Source organism: Gymnogyps californianus, chromosome 2 (assembly GCF_018139145.2).
Source record: "Gymnogyps californianus isolate 813 chromosome 2, ASM1813914v2, whole genome shotgun sequence".
NCBI classification, from domain to species: Eukaryota; Metazoa; Chordata; class Aves; order Accipitriformes; family Cathartidae; genus Gymnogyps; species Gymnogyps californianus.
The window spans coordinates 115,422,024-115,442,426 of NC_059472.1; the positions used below are offsets into that span (position 1 = coordinate 115,422,024).

The 20,403-nt window shown below is 38.9% G+C and overlaps 1 protein-coding gene across 4 annotated transcripts in view; it reads left to right on the plus strand.

The window, feature by feature from the left end:
* STARD3NL (STARD3 N-terminal like) overlaps positions 1 to 19,175 on the plus strand; it is a 36,845-nt gene extending 17,670 nt beyond the window's left edge. The window contains exons 2-10 of one of the 4 annotated variants that reach the window (XM_050915664.1): positions 4,861 to 5,157; positions 7,949 to 8,026; positions 10,025 to 10,102; positions 11,277 to 11,348; positions 11,814 to 11,867; positions 11,970 to 12,087; positions 14,682 to 14,780; positions 17,862 to 17,930; positions 18,688 to 19,175. In XM_050915664.1, coding sequence (XP_050771621.1) covers positions 4,933 to 5,157; positions 7,949 to 8,026; positions 10,025 to 10,102; positions 11,277 to 11,348; positions 11,814 to 11,867; positions 11,970 to 12,087; positions 14,682 to 14,780; positions 17,862 to 17,914 — 777 coding nt within the window. In that variant the 5' untranslated portion in view covers positions 4,861 to 4,932 and the 3' untranslated portion in view covers positions 17,915 to 17,930; positions 18,688 to 19,175. The remainder of the gene's footprint in view (positions 1 to 4,860; positions 5,158 to 7,948; positions 8,027 to 10,024; positions 10,103 to 11,276; positions 11,349 to 11,813; positions 11,868 to 11,969; positions 12,088 to 14,681; positions 14,781 to 17,861; positions 17,931 to 18,687) is intronic. The other 3 variants (XM_050915665.1, XM_050915666.1, XM_050915667.1) reach the window with 3 other exon arrangements.
* The last annotated feature ends 1,228 nt before the right edge of the window (positions 19,176 to 20,403 follow it).

The following is a 20,403-nucleotide window of genomic DNA, read 5'->3' on the forward strand; positions in this document are numbered from 1 at the left end:
TCAGTTAAAAACTTTTCTTGGAAAGGAAAGAACAGGGTCATAAGCGCTGACTGTTGATTTCCACTGGCTAGAGATGATTTTGCGCTCAATCTATCCACTTCAGCGGGAGGTGCAACTGTTTGGTACTTCTTGAAGTGAGCCTGAAAGGTCGAATCCACCCAAGGCGTCCTTCCCAAGGAGGAGGTGGAGGCCCACCCAAAGCCTCCTTCCCTCCGTGGGGCACCTGAAAGCCCCGTGCTGGTCCCCGTGGGGCCATCGGGCACTGAGTGAGCAGCATCCGCATGAGCAAACCCCACGGGTACTCTGTCAGGCTGGTCAGGGTCAGGTCTTTCAGGGATTTGTATTGCCTGAAAAGAAATGCTGATGTTTAGGAACCTTTACATTTGGATTTGGTCCCCCATGTCTTTTCTATAAGTCCATAACACAGACTGAGAAGGGGCAGGCAAAGATGGTTCTCTGTCATCGTCTTTTTTTTTTTTTCCTTCTTTTATGTGGGTTGTGGTTGACTGGTTTCTGGGCTACCACTCCGTTGGCATACTTTAATTTTGCCTTGTCTCACTTCTTTTTTCACCTTGCTCTTTCATTGCTGTGTTTCTCCCATTCTCACCTATGTGGAACACGAACCTTATAGATTCCTTGAATGGGATTTCCAGTCTAGGATGTCCCAGCAGGCCAGAAACAGGGAAAAATGTCATCAGTTTGGGTAAGCTTTCTCCCATGATAAGGGACACTGCCTGTTGCTCATAGCCTGCTCTGTGTTCAAGCAAGCACATTCAACTAAAAAAAATCCAGGACAGGTTGTGTGCTGGCATAAACCATCATCTTTCTCTGGAAATCTGCAGAGTACCGAGTGTACACACAAGTACAGAAACCCCATCCCTTTGACAGGACAAGGTTTGTAGGAAAAGGCAATGTCTTCCTTAGCTCAATTGGTATGGTTGGAAAAAGTAGCAAACTTTAGGCAAGAGCCCCTCTTCAAGTCCACAACAGAAGCAGCTTCTTTCAAAGCTGAATGCCAGCTGAGAGTAGTTATTCAGAGTTCAGTCCTTCTGACAAGTTGCATTATTGTGTCAGTGATTTAAGAAAATCTTCTTAGGGTCAAATGTTGCTGATGCAGACTCATGAATTTGCTGTCCTGAGAAAGTTCACCTGTAAGTTAGAGAATTGATCAGCAAATAAACATACAATTTATTCTATGGGATGGAGATTCAGCTGGGTAAAAATGGTTTTACCAATTAGGAATATAACATTGTTGCTGATCTCCTTGTCTGGCGGCATCTGGCGGCCTGCAGCTACCTGGGGCTAGGTTGCATAATAACAACACAAACCTAAATGATACTCCAAAATTAGCACCTCTCCTTTCATTTAGGATTTGCCTCCTCTGCTGCAAGCATAAAGCTGAACGACATTTGTGGGCAGAAAGCACAACGTTGGCTCCATGTAGAGCCCTGTGAGGATCTTGTGGCAGGCACAGCACCATCACCTTTTCTGATGTGCAGAGCCATGTGGGCCTCACTTTAAGATCTTCTAAGAAATTATTGATTATTTCTAGCCCTGTTCCATTCAAAGTTAAGGTCTTTTTCTGTCAAGGCTTCCTGGAGAATGGTGCCCCATGCCTGTCAGTGTTTAAGAGGCATTTATTTGAACAATGCCATTAATACCATGCTTTAAGTTTTGGTCAGCCCTGAAGCGCTCAGGCAGTTGGACTAGATGATCGTTGTGGGTCCCTTCCAACTGAGCTGAACTGAACTATTCTATTCTATTCTATTCTATAGAATTGTGAGTCTGATGGTACTAATGAAATTAATGGCAATTAGTGCTATTTCTGTTCGGGGGAAGAGAGGACAGAATAAATGGCAGAGCTTTCTTCAGAACTTTTACTTACTTTTCAAAATGTTCTTTTCCTCAAAGAAGCAACATGAATCCTTAGGTATGTACTAGTGTTTACTAAGGATGTTATGAGATAACCATGTTTCTGCTCAACTTCACTGTGTACTGTACTGAAATATGTCTTTGCATAGTGAATAGTTAAATGATGCACTTTGTTTTGAGTAGACAGGCATTTCAGATAACGTGGATATTGTCAAACTAACAGATAAATGTGATTTGTAGAATAAGGTTTAGTGGCTGGTATTTGAAACAGAGGTATAGAAATAATTGCAAAACAGTTCCTGACTGAAAATGTATATCAACATGGGATAGTCAGAGAGAAGCAGGTTCACTGGAATTCTTAATGTGGAGTAAATCTCCGTTCGTGTTCCTACTGTAAAGCTTCCTAATCCTTTCAGTACTATAACCGTACAAGTGTGTTTTGGGCTTGTTTTTTTTTTTAAAAGGTAGAAACCTGATGCAGGTTCTGTTTAACTTCAAAGTTTGTCCACTTGCCTAACAGTGTTTATAAATTCCAATTTGTGCATGACTCAGAGGAAGGGAGGGAGCATGTGTTACAGAGTTGAGACTGGTACTTACTGGGAGAAGTCATTGCACAAATCCCGACACCTCTCACCCAAATTTGGGCAAACAAGAAGGGTGAGAATGAGAAGTAATGAAGATGCTCAGTGTCGTGGTTTAACCGCAGTCAGCAACTAAGCACCATGCAGCTGCTTCCCCTTCCCCCCTCCCAGTGGGGTGAGGAGGAGGAAAGGAAAAAAAAAGTAAAACTCACGGGTTGAGATAAGAACAGTTTAATAACTAAAGTAAAATATAATACTAACAATAGTAATAATGAAATATTATAATAATAATATGAAAAGGAATATAACAAAAAAAGGGGGGGGGGGGGGAACAGTGATGCACAATGCAATTGCTCACCACCCGCTGACCGATGCCAGAGCCGCGATCCGCCCTTCCTGGCCAGCTCCCCCCTCTTTCTATACTGGGCATGATGTTCCATGGTATGGAATACCCCTTTGGCTAGTTCGGGTCAGCTGCCCTGCCGATGCTCCCTCCCAGCTTCTTGCACACCTGCTTGCTGGCAGAGCATGGGAAAGTGAAAAGTCCTTGGCTTAAGATAAGCGCTACTTAGCAACAACTAAAACATCAGAGTGTTATCAACATCATTCTCACACTAAATCCAAAACTCAGCACTATACCAGCTACTAAGAAGAGAGTTAACTCTGTCCCAGCCGAAACCAGGACACTCAGTTGTAAATCTGCTTGAAAAGATCTTGAAACAGGAGCAAGTGCAGTACAACAATTTCTGTCTTTATTTTTATTCTGGTTAATGATGAAACTGATAATCTCATATTCCCACTTCTTAATTTCTCTGGTCATGTGAGCTCTGCTAACACCTGTTTAAAGGAGATTAGGCCCAGCAAAAGGCCTGTCAGCTTTTCTGGTCCCATGCTTACGACTGAGAACCAGAAGATACATACCTTGGGTTGGCTTTGGAAAGCCATGGGCAGGAGCATCCTGGGGTTGACTGCCAGGCAGGAGCAGGATGGCAGTAGCCTACCTGTGCTTGTGCTTGGCCTTGTGCTTGGTTCAGCCCACAGCTGGATCCCAGAATGAGATGGTGATTGATACTGGCTTGGTTTGCCTCTGATCGCTTGTTCCCTGCAGGCAGAGACTCAGCTGGCAAGGTAGTTTCTGTTTCGGTGCGGATCTGTTACCGTTCTCATGATGTAGCCCAAGAAAAGCGGACTTTGAAATACCTGAAGGCTGTTACGTGTGACTTGACCTAGACATTGGCCATCCCTGGCTGGCCTGCCTCTTCCTCGGCTGTGATGTGCGTGCACTGGCAACTCCCTGCCCCGCCTTTCCTTTTCCCCTGTGTCCTTGTATACTCGGGTTTGCCTAGCGGTATGTAACAGATCCCCTGTCTGCTTTTCCTTTTGTGCTTTGACTGACTGTGTTCTTGCAGACTTGGAGTTGAAACTCTGTTGGAATAGAAGAGTGGGCAGGATTTCTCTTTCTGTTTTGTGGTTTAGTGAAAGACAGCCCGCACAGGGAGAGACAAAGTTTTGTTCTTGAATTTGAAAAAGCTATTCCCCCAGCGTTGCAGAAGCTTGTCTGATGTGATTTGTATTGTAGGATGTATAGCTTAAACTTCTGAGTATTTTGCATAAAATTAAATTTTGTGTGCATTTCCTTGAAACTTTTGTGACCTTAGTCAACTCTTTCTAGAAGCTTTAATTGGAAAAAGATTCTCATGGAGTAATGTGAATCATACATCAAACTGCTCCAGTTCTATAAGAAATTTAACCTGAAATTTTTTTCTAAAAGCCTTGTAGTCAGAAGAGACTTAGGGTAATTGCATTACCTTTAACCACTGGGTTGCATACAGTTTTTTCAGAGAGACCCTATCTGGCAATGTAAGTTGTCATAGCAGCTGAATTTATTTATGGAGCAAATAGCACTGTATTTGCTTTATAGAATGATTACTATGGTATTCAGGATTTTTAATGGACTTCTAATCTTTTGCTTGTGTCAGCTCTGGATGTGCTGGTAGCTAACACTGCCATTTTTCAGGAATTGTATGTGGAACTTACCTTTAAGTTGGCTTCCTGTTGAGAGCATTTGAATCAGAATTGGAAACCTTAAAGATACACAGCATCATGCTATTTATTCATTCCCATTTAATGATCTCACTCTAACAACGTGGAGAATGGAGCCTTCTAAATCTACACAGTGCTCCCTTATTCCCACCGGTCTAATTGAACATTAATTCTCTTGTTTCACAAATCCTCTGAGATGAAGAGAGCCTAGATCTATCTTATTTTAGAAACAATTTTTAAAGCCTACTTGCCAAATTCTCTTAGTCATCAGCTTAGCAAAAAGAGACCTGTCATGGTAAGATGAAAATACCTACTGGAATTCTGGGGGTTTGGTGACTAATGTGTTTTGGTTTTGTTTGTTTAGAAATTCTTCCTATATGGATCAGCCTTCTAGTGATGGTGAAACTGGAAGAAGACCACTCTAAGCCAACCCAGGATGAATCGGGTGCCAGGTGATGCAGAAAATGCTCACAGCAGCAGCGTGGAATCCTGTCCTTCCTTGCGGGATGTCCACTCCATCAACCCAGCGCAGCTGATGGCAAGGATTGAGTCATATGAAGGCAGAGAGAAGAAGGGCATATCAGATGTCAGAAGGACTTTCTGTTTGTTTGTTACATTTGATCTCTTATTCATAACCTTGCTGTGGATAATAGAATTAAATGTGAGTTGTCTTTTCAGTACCCTTAGACTTTATTAATTCATTTATTCGCTTCAGGAGTGGTTAATAAGTTGCTCTTTTCTATCCCAAATTGTATGCTATTTGTATCTATTTAACTTAAAGCAGCTTCTTACCTTTAAGCTTTCGTGAGCATAGTATCTACTCAACTGCATCTACTTTTAGTCATTAGGATACATGGTTTATTATCTTCTTATCATTAAACCTTTTGATGTTCCTGTAGTCTATGAACCATGCTGAAGAAATCATTGGAAATCAAGTGAACTTTTCAGGCAGCAAGTAAAAAAAAATGTTACTGTACGTCCTTGAATTTGGCAAGAAGTGTGAATTTTAACAGGATTCGAGAGTTTGCCTTCTGAGTAACTCAAAGTCAGTGATATTTCACTGAGGGGTTGGTCCCTGGAAAGACTTCCAATGGCCAAAACCTTTCTGTTGCTGTGACATATTTTCTTTGAGACAAACTTAGTATGCTATACATTGTGTATGGCAGGGTGCATTTAAACAACATAAACTCCCACAGTTGCCACCTTTTAACTCCGGCATTTGTAATTTGGAAAACGAGGTCGTTCTCCTGAAATTTCCAGAAAGCAATAGGATAGCTGATTTGTTATTATTTCATAAAGTAGCATGCTAGTTCTTGAGCTGGATTTTAAGCTATAATCTAAAGTATGCATTTAAGAAAGGACACACAGGAAAAATGGGAGGAATCCCTTTTCTAGACAAGAAAGATCTTGAGTAAACATTTTTTGTCAGCATTCCTTTACAAGATAAATAACCTTGGTTATTGTTCTGACTTTATGAAGTTTCAGGAGCTGACTGTTCAAGTAGTTCATTGACATAGCAGACTTTGCTTGCCTGAATGCTGTAATTTTGGGATTAGACTACTGTGGTCTCTCTAGGTGGAAAGACTGTTGTATCCAGTGCGTAAAGTTAGTTTGTCTCAGAAAAGCAGCATAGTGTTCTGATGCATTTCTTTTTTTAGGCCCGTTTCTCAACAGCTTGTTCGACTAAGAGGAGCAGAGTCTGGGTTTGTATCTCTTGTCGAGGATTCAGAGTACAGATTTTCATATTAGCGCTCTCAGAATATTTAAGACTCTATAGAAAACGCCGCCAACTCATGATGTTTCATTTTGAATGCTGCAGCGTTAAGGGACCTCAAGATCCTAGCAGTTTTCTTTGTGAAAAGCTTTGGTTTAAGGAGAGCATATTATGAACCGGAGTCTTATACTGCCAAGTGTCAGCAAGAATGAAAAACTTTTGTCTTCGGAAGTCATAATATTAGAAGCCATCATTTGATATCTGGGATCTGACACATGGTTAGGTTTTTTTGTTCTGTTGTTTAAATTAAGATTTATTCATTGGGAAGTCAAATAGCACTGTGTTAGGACTGTCCATCACTGGTACATAAGTAATGGGACTTCAGAATTGCTGCCAGAGTTCCTGTAAGTATTGTTTTTGCCTTTATCCAGTGTGCTTAGGCGTAATTAATTTTTAAACACTTCAGGGAGTCGCTCCATGGCAGTTTGAGCAAACCCTAAATGAAGGCTGTCGTGGTTCTCTGTTCAACCTTATGTTAGCATGGTGCTCATGCAGCCACACAGTGAACAACTTGGAGGGGGGGAAGCTGATCTTCCTTATTCATGCTGGAAACAGATGATCACACCTGATGCAGTAGAGCAACCAAGGGGAAGCTATATTTAGAAAGTTATTTGTCAGGTAGGCATAGAGGGGAGGGAGAGGAGAAGAAATAGAAGAAATTTGGAGTTGGAGTGAATAGTCTGAGGAAAACACTGTCCAGCAGTGTAGTTGGGAAGAGTGTGGAAGTGTCTAGACTGCATTGCTTTGAGATGGTGAGCATATGTTGTTGGCATGCTTTGGTATCTCCTTTCTTTAAAAGGGTGACGGTAGGCACACTCAATATTAAAGCCTTCTGTTGGTGTTGTTTTCCAGTGCTTTACATAACTATTTCATGCAGTGCTTAATTATTGAATTTAATATTAAAAACAGTAGGATATGGACACTAAGGTTTTTTGCTCCCAACTAAGATATATACTCCTCTCGCTCTCTGACCCAATACATCCTAAATGATTTTCTTACTAACCCAGTTTGAACAGGAAAGTGACGAATCCTTCCACTGGAAAGAAACACAGTGGCTAAGGAAGATGTAATTTTGAATGCCCTCAAGCAAATGAAAGAATTAAACTTGGGTGTTAGTTATTTGTGGGAGAATGGTCTAATAGTTGCAGCTTCTGTGTTTTTTACAGTGTTTTTTTTTGCTCAGCTCTCTTAAAACAAATAGTATGTGTGCTGATAAGGAAAAGATCTGGAGTATGAATTCAGTTACTGTTTTGTTTCCTATTTGCTAACATGTGACTAACTAGAGCTGGTTTCTGGGTAGCTTTTTGATCAGCTGTTTTGATCCTGCTTATGAGACATAAAATGCTCTGTGAATTTGTGTAACAGACCTTACGTTTAATCATTTCTTCTTCCCTCAACACCTTGTTTGCTTTTATTTTGGGACAGTCTGAAATGTAGCCTGCGTAGGCCAGGTGATAATCCTAAATGTTTTCACTTTGAAAATTGTATATAATAATGAAAAACAAATATGGACACTAATCTTGAAATTGACATTCTTAGCATATATGTCCTCTGTACTTAGTTTAATGATCTTTTTGTACATCAGTGGGGAACTATTAATTTCACCCTTCAGATTTGTGTGTATTTTGGCTTCAGTAACTTCTGTTCTAAAGCTGTGTGTGATGTTGTTTCTTTGTAGGTAAAAGGAGGCATTGAGACTACCTTAGAGAAAGAAGTCCTACAATATGACTACTCTTCTTCATATTTTGATATATTTGTAAGTGTTCTTTAAAAAAAAAAACACAAGAAAGAAAGAAAGCAGCAAACATATAGTTTTTCCACATTCCTCCTTCCACAGATGTTCCCTAGTTTGAGTCCTGTGAAAGGGTTGATCTTTTCTTGATAATTCAAACCAGAAGGACTTGAGCTAAATTTCACCCATCTAGGGGTTGCCCAGTCTTGCTTTTGCAGCATGCTCGTGGAGCCTGTGGACAGAGATGCTTAGGCACACTTAAGTTGCATCTTCTGCTTTGAGGGGCACAGAAAAACAGATGAAAAACTCAGTCGAGAATGTGAGACTGATGTAACATAAAGATAATTCATTAAGAGGACAAGACTGGTAGTCCTTCAGCTGTAAAATCATTTTGTTTAAACTGACGTTTTTGTCCTTCCACAGAAATAAGTCAGTTGCAGTGAGGAGAGACTTGTTCCAAGGATGGCCTGTATAGGTCAGGGTTTTTTCAGATTTCTGTGTTTTAACTCAAACAGGTTTTTTTTAACATTGTACTAAAAACAGCTGACATGAAGTGTGATTCTCCTTTACTATGTATAAACACCTTAGGCACTGGAGGAACTCTACTGCATTAGGAAATTTCTGTGTCTTTCAGCAACACTGTAGCTCTGTAGTTGCAATGCATTTTGCACTGCATGGACCAAGTTACTGATCGACGTAAAAGCTGTTTCTTTACGGTTCTTCTAAAGGGACCCATGCAAGATCATTAATTCTACCAGATCTTGTTTGCCTGGCAGAGATGAGTTGCTTTGGTATCAGTCATTTTATATTGATGACTGTATCCAGAATCTCTCTTTGAAACCGGTGTACAAACCCATCCTTGCTTCTGCATTGGACCATTTGCTGTGTCAAATGGAATGAGGTACTGGATACAAAAATTTCATAAGCTAGCAAACCATGCTACTTCTCCCTTTCTCAATCATTATTTTGCTGGCAGGTTCTCCATGACATACCTTACTGCAGAAAGCAAAAAATGTTATCTGTAAATGTTGATGCTCTGGAAATTATTTTGCCCTGTAGTTGAACCAAAGGTTAAAAACATGTAATGCAAAATAATAGCCTTTTATTCCCTGGGAAGGGACTAGGTCATTGAATTCTGCAAAATTATTTGTGGGCTTATACAGGATTTCTTCTGTTTCTACTACATAACACTGAAACATATATATTTGCATAAGATTAAATGGGTTCATTATACCTCTGGCCATGTCTGTCCTTGATTTCTCTTCATTTTTAAGCGTTTGTTTCACATTTTTTAGATTGTGAACACATCTTTTAGAACAAGTTGGAGGCATTCTAATATCAAAGAATAAACAGGGAAATTGAGGGTTAGAGTCCCTGATTCAAAAATCTCGTCTGTCTGCTGTTGATTTCATTTTCTGGCTTAGAAATACCATAACTTACCTTTCTTTACTGCAAAATACTTGGAACAGCTTGCTATTGCAGGCATCTCCATAAACAATAATTGATTGTTGCAACATTAATATTTCAATAAATACTAAAAATTTAGTAAGTAGAAAATTGTTTTTAAAAATTCTTCCCATTTTCTGATTGCATTTGTGAAGTCTTTACAGTTTCTAATGATATTCTTGTGCAGTAGCACACTGCTAAGATCAGTGAGATGCACAGTGATGCTCAAGGTATTTGCTGGATTAACTGCATCTAGATTTAACTGCTTAGATTTCAGTCAGGTAAAATGATCATGAACATACTTTGTGTAGCTTTCTTATGTTTCTAACTTATTTGTGGAATTGCATATTTGAGCCTACGTAGGCATGTGAGTGGTGCCATTTGCTTTACAAATGGGAAATTATATTCTATTTCTGTTTTATAAGCACGCATTCAAATTTGTTTCTCAATAACAGAACTTAGATTGTCCTGTTTTAAGTTGTTTTGTAAGCAGTTAGTATTTTCAGTGAGCTGAGAATCTTGTGGTTCTTCTGTGTTCTGAATTAACCAACAAATATTTTTTTCCTTTCTCTATAGCTACTGGCAGTCTTTCGATTTAAGGTGTTAATACTTGCATATGCATTGTGCAGACTGCGCCATTGGTGGGCAATAGCTGTGAGTAGTAGCCAAGCATAATGGAGTTTTAACTAGAATGCATCAAACAGACAAAATTTTAGATGCCTCTTAACGCTTGTATGTTAAGAATCATCTGATGCTATATATAAAAATTCGCTGTACAGTAACAGATTAAAAACTTCTGTTCTGGAAGATTTTCAGCCTAAAGACAAGAATCTAATAGCACAGTGGGTGTGGTCCTTATTAGGTAGCATGTTAATACAAATTGAAGACTTATTTTGAATCCAGTATGGATGGCTAGTCATAACTGCTTGTTACCTCTGACTTGTTAACGTTTGAAATATATTTGCATTTGAAATAGTGAACTGTATTCAAAAAGAAAAACTGGCATTATTGTACCAGAGATCCAACTGTCTATTATCTCCCACATTCTTAGCTTTTTAGAGTTTTAGGTGCCACCCATTGAGCACTAGCACCTGTATTGCTTCATGCTCCAATACAAAATGTTGAATATGCATCCCTTCTTAGAAAGGAAGTTCTTGAGAACTGTAGGCAATCACAGTGGATTGGAGCAAATATCTTTAATGCAGCTGTACTGTGTGGATGAGAAAGAATGCAAAACTTAATGAGAAATTCATACTTCCACCAGTCGGTACTATAGGTTGTAATACAATAGGCGTATTGCTGGCTTAGTGCGTTGTAAATCTTAGACTTTTTCCCCTTACACTGTGGTAGGTGCATGTAGAACGTGTTCGTGTATAACTTTCTTCAAGCGAGTAGCATGCCGTTTGTTTAGTAGTCTGAGATTACATGCCATGATTTTTTTGAAATTGTGTTATTAGCATGGCACAAATACATAATAGTAACTGCTGCTCTGATTGTGTATATTTTTTAAGTGCACCCCTCTCAAAATCCCTTACTCTTAGTTGTGTAGCTTTGGAGTATTTCTTCCAATGACATCCTCCAACTTGATGCAGTTGTTTGTGAGGTGGTGAGAGTGAACCCATCATGGTAGTAAGCAATTAGATATATAAAGCTTCACTGAAGGTTTTGCAGAAACCATTAATCTTAAAATCCTACCTGTGCTTACCAGAAGATAGTTAGGTTCTGCTATTATTTAGAGAATTGCTGGACCCAAATGCACCAATAGAGTTAGAAGCCTTGCGTAAGTGATGAACAGTACTTGTCCACTGCTTTTTTTTCATTTTTTCAGACATTTTATGCAGCCTGCTGTTTATGTCAGGGAGTATCAGGTCTTCAAAGTGATTCATTTTTCACAATATCAGTACGTGAATTAAAATATTAATTCAAATTTACTCCTGCAAAGATGTTTTGTTATTTGAAATGGATCTTTTGATTTGGATGGTAGTGAAAAGCATTTGAAGCGATTGCTGTTTGCTTTTTCTGAAATACATAGATAGATTTTTTTTTTTAAGGGACTTGATGAATAAAATACTGCATCTTCATTGTACAGTAAGATCACAATTTATATAACTCAGCATCTATGTAGCATCTAAACTGCCTATCTGCTGTGTGGAAATCAGCATTTGGAGATGTCCCTATTAAAAGTTATCTTTATTAAGGAGATTATTTTAATAACACTTTAATTGTATCATACGTGTTACATTTTATTAATCTATGATCTTGCTGTTGTTGGTAAATATTTAAAGTTGCAACTGATAGATAATGGCAGAAATGAGAAAGTAAATCCATTTATTAGTCTTAACTGTTCTTACCCTGTCTCTTTCAGTTTACAACAGCAGTGACCAGTGCCTTTTTATTAGCAAAAGTAATTATTTCACAGGTATATATTCTAATCAAATGTTTGTTTTACTTTGTTGTTTTCTTGAAAGCAAGATTCTTCTGGGTAATTTCTGTAATGTTGTGTGGTTTTGTTTCCTTCAAGCTGTTCTCACAGGGTGCTTTTGGCTACGTGCTGCCCATCATATCCTTCATACTTGCCTGGATTGAAACTTGGTTCTTGGACTTTAAAGTGTTACCGCAAGAAGCTGAAGAAGAAAACAGTAAGCTTTTGATATTTCCCCTCAATTGCTGCAGTTGGCAACATTCAATCCCCTGTTATCTGGCAGAACAACACTTCTTTCAGCTTCTCAAAATCTGAGGAGCTGTGGGAAAAATTAAATCATATGGCATAATCTTTCTTCTTCTGGAAAGCAACATATGCCTTCAAAGAAGTAGGGTTTTAATTAATTTAGGGAGGCAAAGTTAAAAGTTACGAGGGCCAGATCAGCCATTTGTCAAGAACTTAGGAACGTGTATAATTTTGTGTGCTTAAGACATAAAAATTTAACTGACTTGGGCTTGTAAAATTTTATTTTCTGGGTAATGCGTAGAGTAAGTGTCTGGCTCCTCTTTTAGGAAGAGTAGACACAATAACTAACTCAATATCACTAACTCTTCTTTTGAAGTGGAAAAGGGAAAGCAAAGAAGTGTTGTGGAGAGTCTGCTTCATGCACAGACAGAATGAGACCAGAGCAAGTATGAATTTCAGCCTCTTCAAGATGGTGCAGCAGGTCATCTGACACTCGATGTATTCAACTAAATGGAGGAAACCTATTGATTTAGTTGAAAGAGAATATTGCTTGAGTGGTGAGGAAAAGAAAGCATAGATTTCTGCTACAGATGTTTTGTTAGTTTCAACAGCAGGAGAGTAATTATACAGTGAACCTGTTGTTTGTGCATCATTACCTGAAACACAGTCTGAAATTCTGTTGGAAGAGCATGCTTGCCTCATAGGTAAAAACAAAAAATTTATATGGGCATGGATGCCTCCATTTTTTTAGTGCTCTGAAATGCAACCTTTCTGCTTTGATCCCTTCCCTCTTCTTTTCCACCACTGCAAGAAAGAAGTTGGTTAAATGAATACACTGGGTTTTGCCTGGAGAAAGGGAAACGTAGAGTAACTTTTTTTTTCTCTTTTGAGGGTATGAGGAAATACAGCTGCATCACACTTTTATCTCAATAGATAAGAAATCTAACCAGTTCAGAGACTTTTGCATTTTTTTTATACTGAATATTCATAGACAAAGAAAGTATTTGATACATACACATGTAAATACCTGATAATCATATTCATAAAATTGAGATGTTATTGCTAAGTCCCTGTGGGATTCAATGACACTTTCTTTTTCTTCATTCCCACTGAGCTTGAAATAGATGGTATTTATTTAGAACTACATGCTTTTTAGTTGAACTCTGCATATTTCAAAAAAAGATGGGGTTTCACTGGAAAATGCTGATTTTAAGCAATTAAGTCAGACAAATGATAGGCACATTTGGATTGTGTTGTGTGGTGGTACTCATATAGTGCCTTATTTGCTTTTAAATCTGAGGCAGATAATGAAAACAGATTTTAATAGTTTTTGCTTTTTGACCAGGTATTTTTCTCTCCTACCTCTAGTGGGAGTGGAAGCTGACTTTTTTCTATCTTACTGTTTTTTTTAAAAAAAAAAACAACGAAAGAAAAAAACCCCACCGCAGCAATTGTCTGCCTAATGCAACAGCGCTCATAATTTGGAAATGTTTTTTGTGTAACTTTAAAAAAAAAAAAAAAAGAAGAAGAAGAAAAAAGGGCAAAACTGTCTTTCCACTGAAGAAGATTTCCAGCTCTAAAAGTTTCCTTCTGTGAGCAGGATTTAAAGCTAAAATCCAACCAGTGTGTATCTTCTAGTATCTTGTGACTCCTTGTTAAGTATGCAGACTGACCTTCCTCTTTTGGACAGAGTAGAAATACAAGTAAAATAGATGTCTCCTTTGGAGACTTTGAGCTGGTTAATAAGATAAATTGGTATGTAGAAATAGTAGTTTGAGTTGGAAACAGATTTTTTTAATAACTGCTGGCTACCTCAGATAGCTCTCCTGATTCAGTAAAACATCAAGGTTTTCTTTTTTTTTCCCCATCAGTCTTCATGTGGCAGAGAGTAAAGGATGGAAGTTCAATAGCCTTATGTTGACCTAAAATGCCATCTTTGCCCTGTTATTATCAGAAGACCTGTTGATGGCAGTAAGGATGAAATGAATTAGCTTCTCTCCCAACCCTTTTTGGTTTTTGTCCTGTATTAAACACACCAGAATAGCCCCATGCCATTTCCAAATCATCGTCCTGATTTTAGATGAAATTGAGCCAAAAGGAGTTGAAGGTTGGAGTAACTAGGTATGTTGAGACAGATAGGTGAAATCAAGCCATTAATGAGAAGTCTTATAGTGGCAAAGTGAGAAAGTAATTTATTTGGTTATACGTGGCAGCTCACTGATCATTAAAAATATATTTCAGAGTTTTAGTTAGCTGGTGAATATTGATGAATTTACATATGGCATCCTAATCATGCAATTGCACATAGTAGAAGGGAGGATTCCTTAGTTCATGTGTACAGTACCTCTGTTTTGCTAGTGTGTCTCCTTAGCTGCCTGAAGTTATATAAAAGACATAAATGTTAAATTAACAGTTTGCTTTTTTCCTGAGATATTTATTTATAGAAGTAACTTGTTAGGAATGCTAGTATAATACATCAATTTTTAAGATTCTTCATCAATACTTGATCTTTAAGATGCTATGTGATAGCATTTAGGATTTGTTTTTTTGTTTTTTTCCTTTTAGGATTTTTGATAGCACAGGATGCTTCTGAACGAGCAGCTCTTCTTCACCCAGGAGTCCTCTCTGATGGGCAGTTCTATTCTCCTCCTGAATCTGTAGCAGGTAGTTATGTTCGCATAGTGAATGATTTTTTGTATAGACATTAAACTCCTGCATATTTCACTCCCGTCAGAGGGTAAGGCGGGGGAAGGGTGAAGGGGAAAAAAAAATATTTTCCTTTTTAAATGAGAAGTGTACTTTACAATCCTAAAATGAAAAATTCTTTTTTGTTCAGTTTAGTTACTACCTATCAGATGAATTACAGTACACATAGTTAGTGGGGCTTCTGACATGCCCTGAAGGTGTTACAAACAAGATAAGTCTGAAAGAAAATGGTACCGCAACTGAAAGGAGGCTGTTATTGTTTGTTTCTGCCATCGATGATCCCTATGGGTCCTTTCCAACTTGAGATATTCTATGATTCTGTGATCTCCTATCTGCTAGCAATAGTGTTTATGCAGCAATGCACCATTTAGTCCAGCCTAAACTTGGAGCTTTACAGTATCTTACGATAGACAGTGAACCTGAAACTGCTCTAAAGCAAACTGAAATTTCAATCAGAGGCTCTTTTCCTTTCTCATAACAAAAAGAAAATCCCTCTCTGTATAAAAAGGTTAGCTATGTGGGTATATTAAACTGAGGGCAAGTGTTAATTACATCTTAACTCTGCATATCATGTGCTTTGTTCTAGTTGAGGTATGAGCCGAGTAAGCCAAAATATAAATGTAAATGCTGCAAGATTTAGGAATGTGTTTGCAGGCATTTCAAGGAAATGAGTGATTTCTTTATGGGTTGAGTGAATTTGAGTTACTTGGGGACGCAGTGTGAAGCCCCAAATCCTTTGTCAGTCTTTTTACCCTAAAATTTAAATCTCTTCTGTAAAGCTGTGCTGTATTATGCAATATATTTAAAATATTAATCTCTGCTAATTGCTACAGATACATTTGCCTATCTTGCATTATAGAGTTATACATGTTGGTGATATTTTTCAGTTTAATGGCTGTCTTTATGGTTGCTGAGCATCTTGGCATAATGAATGACTTAGAGCTCCATCTAGAGATGACAATGACAGTTAAGACATTGTTGAGTATAACCAATGATTCAAAGTGAAAATGTATTTTAGTTAAAGCTGTGAGTCTATCTTGAGGAATAATGGTTGGAAGTATTATACTGGATTCAGCCTGGGATTTTTTTGGCAATAGAATATACAGTGTGAGAGGAAGTGTAAGTGGAGCTAACATGTTTTCCTCGGCAGTTTGGCTGGGTCAGTGTTGCATGTGCAGTGAGCTGTCGTGCCTCAGCACGCGTGTGGTGACTACAGGTATATGACTGTGCCATTGCTCTCAGCTTATCGGATGGCTGCTTGTCACCTAGGTTTCAGTAACAGCTCACGTGCCTTCTCCTAGTCTGCCCTAACTGCCAAGTAAAGTTGTTTAAGCACCCTTTATGGGTATGAGAAGCGAAAGAAACAGTCAAATTAATGTATTTGAACTGAAACACACACATTGGTAGTCACAAAGTATTCTGAAACTGTTAGATGATGTACAGTAAAAATAGCTGCCAATTAAAAATATTTTCTTCAAAATTCTGCATTTCTTTCAGATAAGACAAACTATGGATTGTTCTAAGAGAGCAGTTTTTGGTCAATTTGCCCTACATATTGATTGGAAAAATATTTAGAGATAAACTACTCCCCGTGATTGTGTAGAGGGGAATAAACCCCTCTGCTGACATGGCAACATGTCTAAAACATGTCTAAAAACAAATCTTTGCTGTCAGGAAGTGACATTTAAAACAGGCGCTGTTGGAATTTTCAGCATATTTGTCTTTTTATGTCTTCCTTGAAGACGCACATGTCCAGGGCCATACCCTTTTCCATCCACTTCTTTATGTGGGTTGACCCTTCATCTTCAATATTAGACTTGGTTGCCAAGTAATCATTCTGGAGGTAGCAAGTGGAAAATCAGCCTGGAAAGAGTAAATTTCTACAGTTTCTGTACAGTTCGAGCTTCAAAATGAAAGGCAGGTATGCTATTCCAAGAAAGGAAATGACTTCAGAGTAGTTTGGCCAAAAAAACTGCTTAACACCTTTGTCTGTCTTTTTTTACTTCTTTGTGAGAGGGAATGTGGGTCCATAGTTCAGCTTTAAATTGATGCCAAAAGCCCAAGTAAGTCTCCCAGGCATTTTATCAAAGACGGTTCTTTACTCACCTTTTTTTTTTCCCCTGTGGGAGTCTCATTTGAACTGCCCAAGGCACGTATCGTGAAATGCATGGGCTGATGATTTCCTCAGTCGTCCTGACCTGACAAGGGCTGACTGCCACCTCAGATGTGGGCAGAGACATCTGCGGCTTGGATTGGATCTCCAGAACTGCGGGTCAGCGCTGCTCACCCTGCTTGCTTGGTATCTTCTTGCTCTGCCTGAAACGACCGCTCCATCAAGCCACCTTCCTGCAAAGCAGTGCCTCCAGCAGGAGCTGTCTCCGGGCGCGTAGCCCTGTGACCAGCTAAGCTTTCTTTTTGGGGCCCTCCAGGGCTTTGTCACAGCAGAGAGCTGAGAGCAGGGTAGGGGACGAGGAAAAGAGAACTAGGCAGGGAGAGGCAGAGGGAGCCGTTTGGTTTCTGGCTTAGAGTGCGACAATCTCTTGCCAGAACACTAGATACGGAAATTACTGATTTCTAAAGCGATATTTCTGGCTGCTTTGAAAGTTTCTTCAGAAGTGGTCTTCCAAAGAGCAGGATGTAGCAAGTGGGAAAATCTGCTTGTCAGTGAGCAAGCGTGGAGTTGATTGTCCTGAGTGTGTTGTAGTGAAAACTTGAAGCACTTGCTAACTGAATCCGTTGACAGGGTAGGTATTTCAAGAACGATCCCAGGGCTGGGTTTTGGGTTTGATAACTGTTAAAAAAAAACTTCAATGTGAAACATCCGAAAAGATAAGAAATCTAAAATAAAAAATAAATATTTTAATGGGAAATACTTGCTTTGAATTGCGTTTTGATAAACTGTTACCAGTGGTCTGCTTTCTTTTTCTCTTTTTCCTTTTCTTTTTCTTTTTTTCTTATCCTTTTCTTTTTCTCTTTTTCTTTTCCTTTTTCTTTTTCTTCTCTCAACTGATCTAATAGCATTCTCATCTTCCTTTTCAGGATCTGATGAAGACTCTGAAGAAAAGCAAGACAGTGAAAAGCCAGTTGTATAGCAGATATAAAAAGCAGGTAAGTTCCTTTGCATAGAACTTGAATATTCCTAAAAATATTTTTTTTCTTCTCAGTTCCTCCCCAAATAATTTGAATGGTGGGCTAACTCTTAGGAGTTCATTGTCTTTGAACCCAGTCTGTCTGTCTTAGCAACCTTCAAGCAGGAAATCCTGCCAGGCTCTTGAGAGCTTGTAGTTGGGGTCCTCTGCTGCTGAGTTCTGGTTAACCCAGGCCCAGGGGTCTGAGAGCGCTGTTCTGGAGAATAGCGTAAAAGGCTGCAGGCTCAAAGCTCCTTTTTTTGGAAGTGGGGAGAGATATTTCCGTGGAGACGGCAATGAAGAGTGCTAGGAAGAGATTTTCTTTTAGTTTAGGTCTAGGACAAATACACTCATCTTGAAGATTGCATGGGCAAAAGTACTTCGTTATCTCCCCTCCTCAGTCTGTTTAATACTACAAATGGGTTACATTGGAGCAGCTGCGTCTTAAGATTTTTGTAATGTACTTTGGTTAAATATGAGAGATGATTTCCTTATTTTGGAAATTACTTCATTTACTTTTGGAATTATCTTGCCCCATGCTTTCACTTCACCATACATGGCAAAGCTCAAGCTAGGGGAGGTACTAAATGTTCTTGAGAAGCTGAAGCTTCTCATTTGAAATCTTCTAGTGCTCGTCTGGAAGAGTGGATGACCTTTTCTTTTCAGCCTCCCCATTTTCAATATCTGTTTTCTTGACTCGCATCTTCATTCATCCTGACTCGTGTAATCTGTTACAGAAAGAAAACCTCTGAGGGAAGTTGTTGGGGTTTGGAAACTGGCAACAGAGTCTGTGGCTGACTTGCTGGTGGAGCTGCTGACAGGAGAATTTATTCATGAGAAAGCAAAGGGAATGGTTCCCATGTACTGTAATACCTCACAAAGATGTACCTTGTTGACATATGTATATTAGGTTGCCTCCCAGGTGGTATGAAAATATTTGTCCATGATGTATTTTATTATTCAGTGATTCCTGAAGTTGATCTTCTAATGACTAGGTAATTACTGGAAAGTGTTGTCTTGTGTACCTAATCAAGAGACTGGTAATATAATGAAGTAAAACTTCTCTATGGTGGAAGTATATTTAATGACTGTTGGGACTCACTAGGTAAAACTATTTTATGTTCTTGCAAATTTGTCATTAGTTTTATGTTTACTTTTTTTAACTCCATGTGTTTTCTTTTTTAATGGATATGTTCACTTTCTAAAATAAAAATGTTAAAACATGGGTAATGCATTATGATATTTTGTTGCTTTATCAACTGAAAATCTGCATGTACCACTCCTTTATTTCTTGTGGGGTAACGAGGATTCCAGTTCGCATAGATTTTGTGCAAAATGTGTTATAGTGCTGTTAGGCTGCCTGTAGGGATGCAGCGTTAGTGGTAGTGGAACATAATTTCTTTGTTGCATATGTGATATCAAAAGGATCCAAGGAGCTTTTTAAAATAACTTAGTTCCCACTCCTGTACTGGTGGTGGATGTTCTTCAGGTTCAAGGAGGAAACTGGAGTAAGTGAGCATTTGCAAACACTAGTATTACCCCAGTAGTGAAAGGAAGGTAGTCAATCGTTCGATTTAGGTGTGTAAGTATAAGACATGTATTTTCAGATACAGATCTTAAGTGTTAACCAATACTTGATGAAAAAGGTTTTAGGTAACACCTAATTCCTACCTAAAGAGGAATGTAAGTGTTGTGCTTTCCTTATATAGCCATTAGGTTTTATTAGCAACCTGCAGAGCAAATATTAAGTACCAATGTATTCTTCACATGTTAACTCATGCGTATGGACTATATTGCTTTGTGATATTTCCCTTGCTGTGGAACAGAGGCATAGAGGGGAGAAGACCGGATGGGCTGTGGTCTATCTCTTCCAATCACAGCTTTTCCTTGAAGCAGTAGTGGCTGTTGCAGTTTACAGGATTTTTCCACTAAAAGCACAAACCGAAAGCTGGTCCTCAAAGCATTAAAACGTACATTGGCTTCCCCTTATTCAGCCTCAACAAATCAATAAACTAGCAGCAGGGGCTTGTAAGCCACTGCAGCTGTCAAACTCACAGGCATGAACTTGATCAGCCCCAGAAATTGCAGATGGACACCTATGTTCGACACTGTTTAGGGCTGTGTGGATGCAGGATTTCTTTTCTCTTTTCAGCTTTGGGTATGAGACATAGCAGGTGGGCTGGGAGGTCATTTATTAAAAGTGCACTTGAGTCATGAACATGACCACTTGCTTCGTTGTCCTGTTGGAGTTAAGGCTACAGGACTGAATAAAGACCATTCTGGGGGCAGTACAAGGGGGAAGGAGAGGAAGAGATGGAGATGAAAGTGATGCTATCGAAGTCTGCAAGAGCTATGTTTAAGCAGATGTTTTGAGAACACCTTCACAGCTATTTTATTTCACTTTATTTGCTATCAAGCCTTAACAGTAAAATCATTACCTGCCTTTTTGCTCC